Raw genomic sequence first — 15,929 nt, forward strand, 5'->3', positions numbered from 1 at the left:
TAGCGGTAGGAGAGAGGCAAGATAAGAATGGCAGACAAACAAGGTACAGCATTGGACTTCTGCAGTAAAGTACATGTGCAGTGCATTTGAAAGACACCAGTTTAAGATGCGCCTTTTGGACCATAAAATGCTGCTTTTAGGTATTACAAGAAAATGAACTCTGAACTGTTCATGGAGCTCCAGTTCAAAATGTTCGCCAAGCTCCAGCTTAACAAATACTTCCAGAATCATCTTCGCAGAGTAGAAGTAAAGTTTTCTAAAAATAAACGGTGGGCAAGTCAGCAGGTTTTGTTTACCATGTATGTTTATAGCAGTTCTGAGATATGAAATATTGTTCGGCTAAACCCCACCACAGTGCATTCATAAAACTTACACATTTCTGCTGTGGAGCTGGCCCTTGATACTTGCTGTTCAACTTCCAATGCGTTTTAAGAAAGTTACCTTTACATACTGTTAAGTACAAGATTCCCCCATAAAGACTGTTAAACTGATAGACCTTCAACCTCATTGCTATAAACGACACACCAGCATCGCATCCACCTTGTCCAGTTTGTTTTATTTCCTGTTCAATAACGAATTCGAGAAGGCCTCTGGAATTCGGGCAGGAACGGCTTTGCATAGTAAAGCTTGGACGTGTGCCCAAACCTCTTTTCAACCTATTTTTTTTCTGGGATAAAACACGAGAGTTTTCACTGTTGTGGTTTGCCAACCTAGCCAGCATCATCAATAAGGTGTACTAAGGACTTCCTTTACAGGAGTATAAACTGTGATTTAACTTATGTTGGGTTTATTGCAGTGTACGTCTTGTATTTGCCTGCATTAGTTTTATAAGCAGTTATCAATGTAGGAGCAGTTATCAAAGATGTTGTATGCAAAAATGCTATTCTGTAATTGTCCAATAAGTGCAAGTATAGGAATTAAGAGTTAGTGCTGTACAGCGTGACTAATAAAGGTGTCTCACTTTAGCCATCATTTCCTTAAAACAAATATTTTCTCAGACCACTTTGTTCTTTCTACATAAACATGTGGCGTTGCTTTAAATTGTATTCATGATGTTGGAAGATCCAGATATTCAGAGGAAATTTACTTTTGTGTTATGATAGATCTCAATATTGGTTATTTTTGTCACCGCTAACCATCTGTGACTCCTTGTTGGAGGAGAATTGTGTGTGTGAGTGATTTCTTGCTCCAAACTTTGAACGGAAGCAGTAACCTTGAAAAGTGTACAGCCTTTTGAGGGGTCTTTCACTGTGAATTGCTCAGCTTTGTAGGGACTGCTGAGTCCATGAGAATTGTAGTATAGGGGGAAAGCAAGGAGAGGTGATAGCCCTCTATTTGTATTTCTAAAAGGGTTTTCATTTATCAAGAGTTGTGCATTTTTCCCAACTTGTGTTGCTTACCTTGGGGCTCTAACTCGGGCCTGTAAGGGTTGGCACTCCCACCAAGGATGCCTAGACTGAGTTCAGTGCACCATTGCTTAAGCTGGGACGTTAAGGTTATTGTAGTCCCACACACACCCCTCACTGAGCATACCGGTTGGTGTAGTGTCCATAATTTCTAGGTTTCGAGCAGTCCCTTAAAGGGGTCAGCGATGCAGTGTTAATTCCAACCCAATTTGGGTCTTTAGAATAGCACACACAAGCACTGTACTATATATGTTTAAAATAGTTTATTTCAACAGTATTGTCCTGTTACTTAGTACTTAAGTAATAACCACATTAAATGTAATTAAAACAGCACTTATGCCTATTATGAATAAAATGCACACTAACATAATTAGAATGCTCCTAGAAGCCTAGCCAGCCTAAAGACTACTTTTGTGTGCTACACTATGAGAGCATGTAGTGGCTAACTTGCCTCAAGAGTTTCTTGGGACTCGGCACGCTGCATACCTTTTCACAGCATAACTACTGTGGTTCTCAGACTTCAGCCAGGAGAACACACATCAGCTGGGATAGTTTCCTCTCTTCTCGGTTTTGACTCTCGGCATGAAAGTGGATGCTGCAGCAGTCTTTCTGATGGATACATCTGCCAGTGGATTCCTCACCTTGTGAATATCCCCTGCGCCAGCAACATTCGGAAACTTTTGTAGCAGTCCACGCCGATGAGGTCGAAGACAACGTCACAGAGACATGGCTCCGCTCGCGACTCCGCTGACGTCACCGGTTCCATAAGAAGACCTCGTCGGCGTGATGACGTCAGTTCCCTTTTTTCCGCGCCGTCGACGCCAACGGATTTCGGGACTCTCTCTGTAGCTATACTGGTTACTTAGTTTTCTGCTGGTATTCTTTGTCTTCTTCTGCAGAAATGTCAACGAAGAAGTCAGGATTTAAGCCGTGTCGTGAATGTAGGAAACACATGTCCATAACGGATCCGCATGACGACTGCGTGTGGTGCCTGTCATCGGACCATGATGTCGAGGGATGTTCTGCTGCCGCAAGATGATTTCCAAGGCTCTCAAGGAGAGGGAAGCAAAGATTTTCATCGCGAGGATGAAGAAAGAAAAGAGAGGCCGGAGAAAATCCAGGAAGCACAAGAAGAAGAGGAGGCATTTGTCTCGGCGTCACTCGGATAAGGATGCGGCTCTGAGATTGACATCGCCCTCCCGACGCTGTAAGGACTTTGTGTCTCCCTCTCCCGTTCCGGATTCACCTGTTGGCCTGTCGTCACCTGTGGTTTCACCGGATCATTCTCCGGCTCCATCTCCGACGCCAGCTCCATCTCCGGCTCCGTCCCCGGTTCTGTGTGAGGAGCCTCCAGTCCCGGGTGATCCTTCGGCTCCACTGATTCCACCGTCGGTGCCGGTAGGCCCGAGTCCAGTGATGCCTGAGTAATATCCTGCATTCCCTGGACCAGGTCAGGACCCCACGCATTATCTTAATGCGATGTATGGAGTATTCTCCAGAGCCATGTACCCCTCTGGTGCACCTTTGGGTCCTATGGCCTTCAGTTTGGGAGTTCCTCAAGCCTATCCTCAGGCTCCCTTCATGCCATTTTTTCCGGCGACGCCGTCTTGGCATCTACCGGCGCTGAGGACATCGACGCCGCTCCCTTCTTTGCCGGCGCCGTCGGATTCGATCACAGCGCCGCCGACACCGGTTGTCAGAATCAGGTCTAGGAGGGAGCTCAGAGGGTGTTGAATGAGCAAAGATACCTTATGGAGGAGGTAGAAGAAGGGGAACTCATGGAGTCGGATGATGTTTTTGAGGAGTTGAAGGAGGCTAGTGGCCTGGACTTGTCACCCGAATGGGAGATTACTCCTCCTTCTGATGCCCCTTCAAAGGATGTGGTGCCATACCATGAAAGGCAGCTGAACTTTTAGATCTGCAGTTACCTTCTGCCGAGTTAAAACCGATCATCTTAACAGAAGTTCTGCACACTCCTTCTGCTGTTTCTGAGTCTCTGCTCCCTTTTAACGATGCCATCAAAGAGCCTGTGATGGAGGTGTGGTGTAAGCCCTTTTCTGCTCCGGCAGTTTCCAAAGTCATAGCCAGGAGGTATAGGGCGGCTCCGGGAGACCCAGAATTTTTAACATCTCATCTGTCTCCTGAGAGTCTGGTTGTTCAGGCTGCATGTGCAAGAAAATCATCGGGCTCATTTCCTAAAAAGCTGGACCAGTCGGCCAAGAAGGTCTTTTCTTCGGCCAGCATGGCTCTCAAATCAACGAATGCCACCTGTCTCTTGGGACGTTATATACATGCTCTCATGGACTCAGCTAAACAGCTAGCCCCAAAACTATCTGAGGAGGATAGGGTTGGTTATAATGAGATCTTTTCGGATGCCCAGGAGGCGGCGTGTCAGGTGATCCAGAGTGGATTGGACACAGCCGACTCGGTGGCAAGAGTCATGGGATCTTCTGTTGCCACCAGGAGGAGTGTGTGGCTTAAATCATCGGAATTTTCCCCTGATGTCCAGTCAACGCTCTTGGACTTGCCTTTTGATGGCTCTGGTCTTTTGGCAAGAAAGTTGATGCTGCGCTGGAAAGATTTAAGGAGAGTAAGGCCACAGCTAAATCTTTGGGCCTTCAGACTCAACCAAGAGGCTAATTCAAGAGGTACAGGGGCTTCGGAAGGTCTACCTTTCGTACATACAGCCACAGCAGCAGCAGCAAAGCACTCTGTATAAGGGTTACAGAGGCAGAATCAGGGGTCGCTTTCGTGGCCGACAGCTCTCCTCCTCCTCCTCCTCTTCCTCCTCTTCAGCCCCACCCACCACTGCAAAGCAGCCCTAGATCCACCATTCTGGATCATGCTGGTCCTGTGGGGATCCGGCTTACCCATTTTCTACAAAATTGGGAATCGGTTACTACAGACCTTTGGGTTCTAGATCTTGTAGAAAATGGGTACGCCCTTCCCTTTTGGCAATTCCCTCCAAATTACCCTCCTTGTCAAGGGGCTTGATCAGAGGACCACCGTCTCCTCCTACAGGAGGAAGTCCTGACGTTACTAAAAAAAGGTGCGATAGAGGTGGTTCCAGAGCAGGAGAGGGGTCAGGGATGCTACTCCCGGCATTTCCTGATTCCAAAAAAGGACGGCAGATTGCGTCTGATATTGAACCTCAGTATCTTGAATCTTTATCTGAAGCAAGAAAGGTTCAAGATGCTCACCCTTGCACAGGTTCTTCAAGCGCTGAATCAGGAGGACTGGATGGTGTCGATCGACTTGCAGGATGCGTATTGCCACATCCCCATCCTGAAGTCGCACAGGAAGTATCTCCGGTTTACGGTAGGGTCGCAACATTATCAGTTTGCGGTCTTTCCGTTTGGTCTTACTACTGCACCTCGAGTCTTCACGAAGGTGATGGCAGTGGTGGCAGCCCATCTCAGAAGATCGGGGATTTCGGTTTTCCCCTATCTGGTCGACTGGCTGATCAAAGCGGAGTCGCCAGAGAAGGTGCTTCATCATCTGCAGGTTACGACTCAGCTGTTGTACGAATTGGGTTTTTCGATAAAAGTGCCCAAATCTCACCTGGTGCCCTCTCAGCACAACCTGTTCATAGGGGCGGTACTGGACACTACTGTGTGTTGAGCATTTGCACCTCCACAAAGGGTTCTCGACATACAGGAAATTATTCCTTTGTTTTACGATGAAGCGGTCGTTCCATTCCTGAAGGCCCTTCGTCTGCTCGGTCTGTTTGCTTCCTGCATTCTGTTGGCCAACCATGCACGTTGGCACATGAGGGTGCTCCAGTGATGCCTCTGCAGGCAGTGGTATCAACACAAAGGAGATCTCAGGGAGTCGTGTGAGGATCTCCAGAGAAGCTGCGGCTGATCTATCTTGGTGGAGCGTGGAGGGCAATCTGTCTCAAGGAAAGCCCTTTCATCTACCTCCATCGGTGGCCACAGTAATAACGGATGCATCCACTTTAGGGTGGGGTGCGCATCTAGGGGATCTGGAGATCAAGGGTCTTTGGTCTCCAGAGGAAAGGTTGCTTCACATCAACCTTTTGGAGTTGCGGGCGATACGTTTGGCACTCAAGGCCTTTCTCCCTTCCCTTCACGGTCAGTCGGTTCAAGTCCTGACGGACAACACTGCCGCGATGTGGTATGTCAACAAGCAGGGAGTAGTGGGGTCTCTTTGTCTCTGCAGAGAGGCTTTGCGTCTCAGGTCCTGAGCTCAGGATCCTCAGATTTGTCTGATGGCAAATCATCTGGCCGGTGTTCTGAACGTACGTGCAGACAGTCTCAGTCGGCAGTTCTCCGCCGATCACGAGTGGAGGCTTCATCCAGAGGTGGTTCGTCACATTTTCCGGATGTGGGGAACCCCTCGGGTGGACCTGTTTGCCACTCACGAGAACGCTCACTGCCCGTCATTCTGCAGTCTCCAGTATCCGATGCAGGGAGCATTGGGGGACGCGTTTCAGTTGAGTTTGAGCTCACAACTCCTTTACGCGTTTCCTCCCATACCCTTGATTCCTCGGGTTCTGAGGAAGATTCGCCAAGACCGGGCCCAAGTCATATTGATCGCCCCGGATTGGCCAAGAAGGGTGTGGTATACGGATCTTCTCCACCTCTCCTCGTGCCCTCCGCTCCGTCACCCTCTCAGGGAAGACCTCCTCTAGCAGTCGGAGGGGCAGGTTCTACACCCCCACCTCCAGAGCTTACACCTTCATGCCTGGAGATTGAACGGGGCAACCTGAATTATTTTTCTCTCCTGCCAGATGTGGTAGATGTAATTTTGTCTGCCAGACGTCATTCCACCAAATCTATCTATTCCTATAGGTGGTCTAAATTTGTGCTCTGGTGTGGGGAGAAGTCAATTGGTCCTTTGATGGCTCGTTTATCTGACATTCTGCAGTTTGCCCTTTCTCTTGCTCAGCAAGGTTTTACTGTAGCCACTGTTAAGGGATACTTATCGGCTTTGTCGGCATTCCTAAGCTTGCCGGATCAGCCATCCTTGTTCAAATCGCCTATTGTTTTACGATTTCTAAAAGGCCTTACAAATAAGTTTCCTCCTACTCCTTTTATTGTGCCTCAATGGGACTTAAATCTTGTTTTAACTTACCTGATGGGTTCTCCTTTCGAGCCCTTAAACAAGTGTCCCTTGACACTGTTGTCTTTCAAGACGGTTTTTCTCATTGCGATCACCTCGGCAAGGAGGGTAAGTGAGCTTCAAGCTCTGAGTTCAAAACCCCCGTTCTTGACCATTCATGCTGAAAGAATGGTACTCAGGATCAGGGCTGCTTTTCTGCCTAAAATGGTAACTCCCTTCCATCTGGGGCAGTCCATTACCCTCCCTACCTTCTATCCTCCCCCTCACCCTTCCAAGGAGGAGGAGCGGCTTCACCGTCTGGACCCTAAGAGGGCGGTGAACTTCTACCTTGACAGGACAAAGGGCTTTGTTGGCTGCAGGAAAGGCAGAGCGGTGCACAAGCGCACCCTTTCCAGATGGATTTTCTTGTGCATCAAGATATGCTACTCTTTGGCTGGTAAGGAACCTCCAGAGGGTTTAAGGGCTCATTCTACTAGAGCTAAGTCTTCCACTTCTCCTTTGTCTAGAGGTGTTCCGGGGCGCACGGGGAGGTGATGCGGGGATAATTTAACATAAATTTTAAAATTAAAAAAAGTACCATCTCCTCCGGTCCTGGACTCCTGCGTCGCATCTCCTGCTCTCTGCTCACAGGAAGCGTAAGTAGACAGCCTCCCTCTCTTCCCCTAAGCCAATCACAACGTTGCAATAGCAGCGTTGTGATTGGCAAGAACGCCGTCCTTACAGGCATCTACGGGGAGGCCGTTTACTTCATGCTGGCTGTGCAGCAGCCTACATGAAGAAAATGGAGAGTGCTAAACAGTCAGCGCCCATAACATTGGGCTAGCCACTCGTCCCTGACCCACCCACCCACCCACCCCCAACCAGGCATACCCTTCTTCTGCTTTCTCGCAGTGCGATGAGCAGAAATGTAAAATGGTATTTATACCATTTTATATTTCTGCTTCTCGCACTGCGAGAAAGCAATGAGGCGACTCTCCGACGCCCAAGGGGAGCCGCCCCTGATCGTTTCACGAGTTCTGCGAAAGATAATGACTTACTGTTAGTAGGCCAAAGGCAGACAGGCTAACATGACATGCTCAAAATGGAGTCTGGCTTTGGGAGTTTCTGGCACTTGTATGAGAATTCAGGTTATGATGAGAAACTCATCTGTGATGGGTTAGAAAAATAAGGGTTATGTTTGTTTTCATTCGTACAGTTTCGTTCCTTATTAAAGTTTAGAGTTTTTATGATGGATATGAGTTTAACAGATGCATCTAAACTACTTTTCTTGAAGAGGTTTGGCTTGTACAACAGCAGTTAAGCTGGTGGTTTTTCTATAAAAAAAGGAACTAAAACAGATGGGCTAGAGAATGAACTGAGTTTACAGTTTTTTCTTTTCGCAGGAACATATTCAGTTTGAGGATCCTGCTCTCCGTGTCATTGATGAGCAGATGCAATGCATACAAGAACAGATGAAGTGCTTACAAAAACAGATGGATTCCTTACACGAGCGTCAAAAGCAATTTGAGAAAAGGGTGAGTGACCTGAAGATAACCCCAAATTACTTGAAGAATGTGGTGGATATATGTATGTGTATACAGTGCATATATAAGGGACCCCCTGCTAAGATTAAACGTCTCCTAGGGCAAGGCAAATAGCAAGTATGAATCTAACCACCCTAGGCAGTCTAGATATTACAGCTATATAGTGATGATAACTGTAACTTATTCAAAAGGCAACTAAGTGTACACAATATTTATAAAAACATGTTTGATTTTTATTATATGTAAATAACACAAGACATATTTATTATTTATGTATTTTCATTAGAAAAAATGATGTATATATAATCTCAAATTATAAGACAAAAATACAATACTTTCCACAAAGAATATATATGCATAACAGATCAATATACAATATGACAGACATAATTACACATAAACAAAGACAAAAACGGTGGCTGTAATCAAGATCTTCTCAACGCGCGTTTCGATGCTAGGAAGCGTCTTCATCAGGACAGCCACAGATTCTATGTCAGGACTGGAGGCGAGGATTATGCCTTCTTTCTCCACTTTATTCACATCAGCAGCACAGAAAGAACAACAAACTACGTTTCCCATGGGACATCGGGAAAAAACAGTAGTCAACAACAACGTGGTAACAACCAATCAAAACGATTAAGAGTGTCCAATCAGAGCTTCCCCTGTAGAATATAGTCCCTTGTTAGTGTCCAGATCCCCTCTTTCTTCGCTGCTGCGCAGCCAGTTAAGTCCCTCAGGGTTATTCTGTTTGGGGGGCTTGTGTTAAATTTAATACTTGTGATTCAAACTGCTTATTTTATACATGTATTTACATGACTGTTATTTCGCTCCAGTTGAGAGTTGTTAGTTACGTTTATTATATATTTCAGTAGACGCGTTTCTTCTTCATCGCGTTTTCGCCGATAAGGTGTTATATGATTTTATTTTCCCCGTCGTTATGATAGGGGGTGTGTTTTCGTGACGATTTTCGTCTCGTCTTGGGCCGCGGGAGTGAGAGTCGTCTCCCACTCCTACGCGGCTCCGCTGGCGCGCTCTGGTCCTCCCGCCGCCTGAGGGCGCGAGAGGCGGTGACTGAACGCGACGCGTCTCTGGTTTTCATAGTTTCCAGAGACGCGCGCGCGTTTAGGTGCCTCCGGAGCTCTGGGCTGAGAAGGACGCCGACTGTGGTCTGTACCGGCCTCGCGAGCTTCAGTTTTCAGCTCGCGGGCCTATTACTTGCATTGGTGACGCTCGGTTCCCGCGTTGAGTTAATAACGAGGAACTCGAGTCTGGTATTTCGCACATTAGTGCTGACGCCTCCCAGGAGGTCTTGTACTCGCCGTTAGGCGGACTTTGGGGACGTTTCCAGCCCAGTCTTCTGCACTGCTCAATTTGATTTGCTTCGGCCAGCTGATGTCCCCTCAGGGCTAGTCACCCTGCATGTACCAAACATATAGTGGACCTACCACGTTTAAATCTGCCAACTGACACCCAGTTGTGAATACTTCTTGCGAGTGCAGCGCAAAAGTCTTTCGCCCCTTTCCCCCATGATGGAGTTTTACGGGGATTACCAAGAGGAAGAGGAGGATCCTCTGGCAGATATGCCGTGGGGCGATGCCTTTTATGAGGCGGTTGACACCTCTATTTACAAGGCGGTGGACCAGGCCATATCTCCTTTAGAGGACAGGCTGACGCAAAAAATAGAACAGGCATTTTTGCGTTTTGAGCGTCGATCGTCCCTGCCTTCTACCACCCAGGAACTCCAGGGGCCTCCCCCTCCCAAACGCCCCCGGGCCCCCGGGGTAGACGTGGACGCTTTTGAGCGCCTCAAGCGGGCCTTCATTGATAGCCAACCCTTGGGGGGGCGGGCGATTCGCTGGCTAACCTCGATCCCCCCCCCTCGCCTCCAGGTCCTTCTGGGGATCCCGATGCCAGCCCGTCCAGGTCATGGCTCCCGACCCGGCCCTCACAGACCCCTTTGGGGCCCTCTAACTTACAACCTCCTCCTACTCCTTCTGACATGTTGGACCCTAATGATATTGTTCACCCTCGTTCTTCAGACTGGGTCCCAGCTGACAAGGTAGCGACTTACGTCGCGGAGCATATCAGGCGCCCACTTGAAAAGGAGGCCCGCAGTTGTCTCCGAGCGGAGTGTCCTCGCCCCTCGCTGGAGGGGAAAGTGGCCCTGACCCCGGACATTGATCCGAGGATGTTGACATTCCTCCAAAAATTTATTAGAGACCCTAAGAAGGGCATCGACAGGTCTTGGAGAGCATGCCAGGATAAGCTCCTGGACGTTTTGGGTCCCGCCACAAAAATCCTCGACATGGCGGAGGAAGCGAAAGCTTCGGGATCGATGATTTCCCCCGAAACCCTCTCGGGTTGGGCTCAGCGGGTGGTGGTCTTCTTAGGCAACGCCAACTGTGCCCTCTCTACCGAGCGGAGGAGGTCCCTTTTAATTAAGATTGACCCGAAACTCGGCGACTTAGCGGATTCGGAAGCAGGGGCTGTCGCCCAAGGAGGTCTCTTTGGTGAACCTTTTATTAAGGAATTAGGCAAATTCGTGAATACCTTCACGTCACTGGACAGGGCGCAGTCCACTATTAAAAAAGTGTTCCCACGTGTTTTTCGCGGGGCCGGTCGAGGGAGGGGCCGCTCGACCGGTCGCCAAGGTCACCAAAACAACCAAAGAGGCCCCGGTCAGTATCAGGATCAGTCGAAGTTCGGAAACTTCTACCCCACGAGAGGACGCCGTGGCAAAGGCAGAGGTCACAGAGGAGGTGCTTCCAATTCAAACTCCGGTGAGTGTTATCCCTTTTTCCCCTCAAAGAATAGGGGGGCGCCTGGCAAGTTGTTACGGGGCATGGTCACAGCTCACCCACGATGCCTGGGTTCTTCAGACGATAAGGGGATTTCACATAGAGTACTTCGGACAGCCTATGCAACGGGTTCCCCCTCGCCCTATCCAGTTTTCAGGTCACGATGCCCAGCTGGTAGACGAGGAGGTGGCTTCCTTGCTTCGCAAGGGGGCCATCTCGCCAGCGACGCGTCACCCGCGCGGTTTCATCAGCAACCTCTTTTTAGTGGACAAGTCGGATGGAGGCAAACGTCCAGTCATAAACCTCAGCGAGTTCAACGGGTGGTTAGTTTACCGCCATTTCAAGATGGAGGGTATTCATCTCCTGCGGGACGTTCTCCGTCCTCACGACTGGATGGTTCGTTTGGATTTGAAGGACGCCTATCTGGTGATTCCTATTTTTCGGCCTCACCGCCGTTTCCTACAGTTCGAATGGCGTCACCGGATTTACGAGTTTTCGTCACTCCCTTTCGGGCTGTCTTCCGCTCCCTGGTGCTTCACAAAAGTGCTCAAACCGGTGGTGGAATTCCTGCGAGCTCGCGGAGTCAGATTGATAGTCTATTTAGACGACCTACTCTTGATGGCTCCCTGTCCCATCCTTTTAGCAAATCAGTTACAGATGACAGTGTCCTTGCTGCAGGACCTCGGGTTCGTGATCAATGGGAAGAAGTCCATTCTCCATCCCGCTCAGTCGGTCACCTTTTTGGGGTTCGTCGTCGACTCCGTGTCATCTACTCTCAGTCTGCCGTCCAAAAAACTTGCAAAGATCCGCCACGAGCTGCGTCGCGTTCTGGCTCGACAGCGCGTGTCCCTCCGCCAGCTGGCCCGGGTCGTGGGCCTGCTGTCGGCTTCTATTCAGGCGATTTTTCCGGGCCCGCTTCACTACCGGGCCCTTCAACGCCTCAAGGCGTACTTTCTTCGGAGGGGGTTTCCGTACTCCCACAAGGTTCGCCTGTCCGACGAGGCTCGGAACGAAATCCAGTGGTGGCTATCACACATGGAGGCATGGAATGGCAGGGCCATTTTCGGTTCAGTGCCGGATTTGGTCATCGAGTCCGACGCCAGCAAGCTGGGCTGGGGTGCCCGTTGCGGAGAGCTTTCCACAGGAGGCTTGTGGTCTCCCGCCGAACGCAAATTACATATAAATTGTCTCGAGCTTCTGGCCGGCTCGTTTGCAGTCAAATGTTGGACCAAGGACTCAGTGCAGTCTTGCGTACTTTTGAAAATGGACAATGTGTCAGCGGTCCGTTATATCAATCATCTCGGGGGCACCAAGTCGAAAGCCCTCTCAGATTTGGCGGCGAGCTTCTGGCAGTATTGCCTAGACAGCCAGGTATCGGTCACAGCGGAGTATCTACCGGGCCGGGACAATGTGGAGGCCGATTATCAATCTCGTCACTTCCGAGACTCCAGCCTCTGGAAGTTGGATCCCTCGGTATTTGCCTCCCTCAGCGATCTTTGGGGTCCGTTTACAGTGGATCTTTTTGCATCCCGCCTAGATCACCAGCTCCCGAAGTTTTTCAGCTGGAGGCCAGACCCCCGGGCAGCGGCCACGGATGCGTTTCTCCAGGATTGGAGTATGGATCACGGTTACGCGTTTCCTCCCTTTGCGATGATTACCCGGGTGACGGCTCAGGTTCGCAGACAGCAGGCGGACTTGGTTCTCATCACACCTCTGTGGAGGTCTCAAGTGTGGTTTCCAGTTCTGCTGGAACTTTCCTGGGATTTTCCAATCCTACTACCCCGGACCCCGGGTCTCCTCAAGGATCCGTACGGTGCACCTCATCCTCTGATGTTAACGAGCTCGTTGTGGCTCATGGCGTGGAGGATTTCAGGGGTAGATGGCAAGCCCCGGGACTTTCGCGGTCGGCTGAAGAGCTCATCGCCAAAGCCTGGGCCGGTAGCACCGTTAAACGATACAAGTCTGCGTGGGGCAGATGGTCCCGTTGGTGTTTGCGACGGGCTTACGATCCCGTGGGCGCAGATGTGGTCCACGTTGTGAACTTCCTGGCTCATTTAGCCTCCAATGGCCTGGCGTATCGGTCGATCAACACTTTCAGATCAGCCATTTCCTCGGGTCACGTCCCAGTGGGCGGTTCGGCGGTGGGCGAACACCCCTTGGTCTGCAGACTCCTGCGGGGCATTCGGCTTTCCTTGCCCCCAGAGCCGCGATACTCGGCCCTGTGGGATGTTAATCAAGTCTTGAACCTCTTCTTGTCTTGGCAACCCAATCGGTTTTTATCCCGCAAGGAGTTGTCTGCGAAGCTGGCAATGCTTCTTTGCTTAATCTCTTGCCGCAGAGTGTCGGATGTGCGCGCTTTGGATATCTCAGGTCGGATGTTCACTCCGGAGGGAGTGACTTTTACCCTCTCTCGCCGAACAAAGTGCCATACACGAGTAGTCTCTTACCCGGCATTCCCGGATTCACCGAAACTTTGTGTGGTCCGCTGTCTCAAGGCCTATGAGGAAATGACGGAGGAATATCGTCCTCCGGGGGAGCGGCAGCTGCTTATTTCGCTCCGGAAACCCTTTAAGGCTGTTTCTTCGCCCACCATCGCGAGGTGGGTGCGTTGGGTGATGCAGGAGGCAGGCATTAGTCTCCGACATTTTGGGGCACACTCCGCAAGGGGAGCGATGGCCTCGAAGGCGTTTGGTCTAGGGGCCCGCCTGGAGGACATTCTGAACGCAGCGGACTGGTCCTCGGATTCCACCTTTAAGAGGTTCTACTTCAAGCCAATAATCAATATGGCTCAGTTGGTTGTGGGCAAGCTTTAAACAAGCATAATCCTCGCCTCCAGTCCTGACATAGAATGAAAATTTTCCTAGCTATCGTAACAGAAAGTTTCAATTCTATTAAGGACTCGGAGGCGAGGATTATCCCGCCCGATTCTCAGAGGAGATCCCTCCCCGTACAGATGTAAGTAAAATTTTTTCCATTCATGTTCTATGGATGAGACTGGCTCGTTATGCCCTAACGCTTCCGTTCCATCTTCTGTTCTGCTTCCTAGGGTTGTGTTTTCCCCTTGGTAATACTGCCTTGTTTGTTGCAGGTTCTGATACCCACAAACAGGATGCCTAAAGTCGAGTGCTGGGCTGTCTTCGCGCTCCGAAAGAGGAGATCTGGACACTAACAAGGGACTATATTCTACAGGGGAAGCTCTGATTGGACACTCTTAATCGTTTTGATTGGTTGTTACCACGTTGTTGTTGACTACTGTTTTTTCCCGATGTCCCATGGGAAACGTAGTTTGTTGTTCTTTCTGTGCTGCTGATGTGAATAAAGTGGAGAAAGAAGGCATAATCCTCGCCTCCGAGTCCTTAATAGAATTGAAACTTTCCGTTACGATAGCTAGGAAAATTTTCATTCTTTTCCCTTAATATAAGAATAATTAACATAAATGAACAACTATTAAAAACACTATTAGAAACACTGAGTGCCCGCAATAGTATTCATCCAATAACAATTTTGTGTTGTCATAAAGGACCCAAGAATAGAATAATAATAATCCAATGTGAAAAAGGAGGAACGAGAAAAAGGTGAGTACAAGGAAAAAGAGTGTGTGCAGGATGTATGTGTATATACATATGATTTCATGTAATCAAGGGCTGCAGAACCCGAAACGCGTCATGGCGACATTTCGCACTGAATAAATCTTCAACAGCACAAAGAAACTGGAGTCCGTTTCTCTTCTTGCAAGTTTCTGAAAATAAAGGAGCTTTCAAAGTTGGAACATCAACATATATGTGTGTGTGTGTGTATATATGTGTGTGTGTGTATATATATATATATATATATATAATCTACTGGCGGTCGCCAGTAGATAGTTATAGTTAGGACCGTGTTTCCATAGGAAATCCGCAACATTCTATTTGGAATAACTTTGGCGCCGATTGATGAATCCTCGCGAAATTTTCAAAATAGTTGGGGCGCTCCGCTCCTACCCTGAAAGTCTCGGGGGGATTCGTCAAGCGGGGGCTGAGAAAAAAGGGGGGTCCCAAAACGCGTTTTTCCCATTCAATTTTCCATAGGGACCTTTAGTCCAAGGTACAGCCCAAACGGCTGAACAGAATTACTTTAAATTTGGCAAAGAGGTAGTCCTCAGGTCAGGGATGTGCCTGTTGCATATCTGGAGTCAATCTGTTCATTAGTTCCTGAGAAAATTGCAGTTAAAAGTACATACATACCTATAGCCTCGCACCGCGCGCGCACGGTGCGCGGACGGTGACGTGCGCGAGCGCAATTCTGATTGGTTGTTAGATGTCAGTAAATATTTGAATCGGTCGAAATCAGGAAGTGTCGGCCGCCATTTTGTCTCTCGCAGTCTGAGGCAGTGAAAAACAAAGGTGGAGAACGTGAAAAGGGGGCAGGGTGGACAGTTCCTGACCCCCTAGCCTTTGTCAGGGGGTCACTGAAGGACCCCCAAGGGTGAAAAAAACATTTTTGTTTTTTCGAAAAAGCGCGGGGTGTGCGTACGGCACGCACAATGCATCCTGGGTGCTCGGTGGGCGAAGCGCACCGAGCGCCCACAGCGCGCGCACGGTGTGCGAAGCACACGGTGCGCGCACGGTGCACGCACGGTGAAAAACCTGAAAAAAAAATATTAATAAATACATAACTTAGCATTTAAAAAACCGTACAAATTCACTTAAAAAACCATAGGTTTCACACACGTTATAGTTAGGAATTAGCATTTAAAAAACCTTGCAAATTCACTTAAAAAACCATAGGTTTCACACATGTTCTAGTTAGCTGGACATTTCCCTCGTAAAAAAACAATTAAATTCCCCCGTCATAGTTAGTGCAGGCAACTATAACTCACGCGACCGCAATCCTCTGCTGATGACGTCAGATATTACATCACTGATTACATATGTGTCTTTCTGAAAAATAAATATTTGTAATATATGTATAGCTAAAGATTAATGGAAGAAGACATGGGTAAATAGGTGTCTAAATACAGTGATGTAATATCTTACGTCATCAGCAGAGGATTGCGGTTGCGTGAGTTATAGTTGCCTGCACTAACTATAACGGGGGAATTTCTTTGGTTTTTTACGAGGGAAATGTCCAGCTAACTA

At 48.8% G+C, this 15,929-nt stretch overlaps 1 protein-coding gene across 12 annotated transcripts in view; it reads left to right on the plus strand.

Annotated features, from left to right (window-relative positions):
* Positions 1-15,929, plus strand: part of LOC146855858 (uncharacterized) — a 922,371-nt gene that overhangs the window by 408,814 nt on the left and 497,628 nt on the right. For all 12 annotated transcript variants that reach the window (XM_085653813.1, XM_085653801.1, XM_085653802.1 and 9 more), the window contains one exon: positions 7,874-8,005. In XM_085653813.1, coding sequence (XP_085509939.1) covers positions 7,874-8,005 — 132 coding nt within the window. The remainder of the gene's footprint in view (positions 1-7,873; positions 8,006-15,929) is intronic.

This window comes from Triturus cristatus, chromosome 4_1, assembly GCF_964204655.1.
Source record: "Triturus cristatus chromosome 4_1, aTriCri1.1, whole genome shotgun sequence".
In the NCBI taxonomy this organism is placed as follows: Eukaryota; Metazoa; Chordata; class Amphibia; order Caudata; family Salamandridae; genus Triturus; species Triturus cristatus.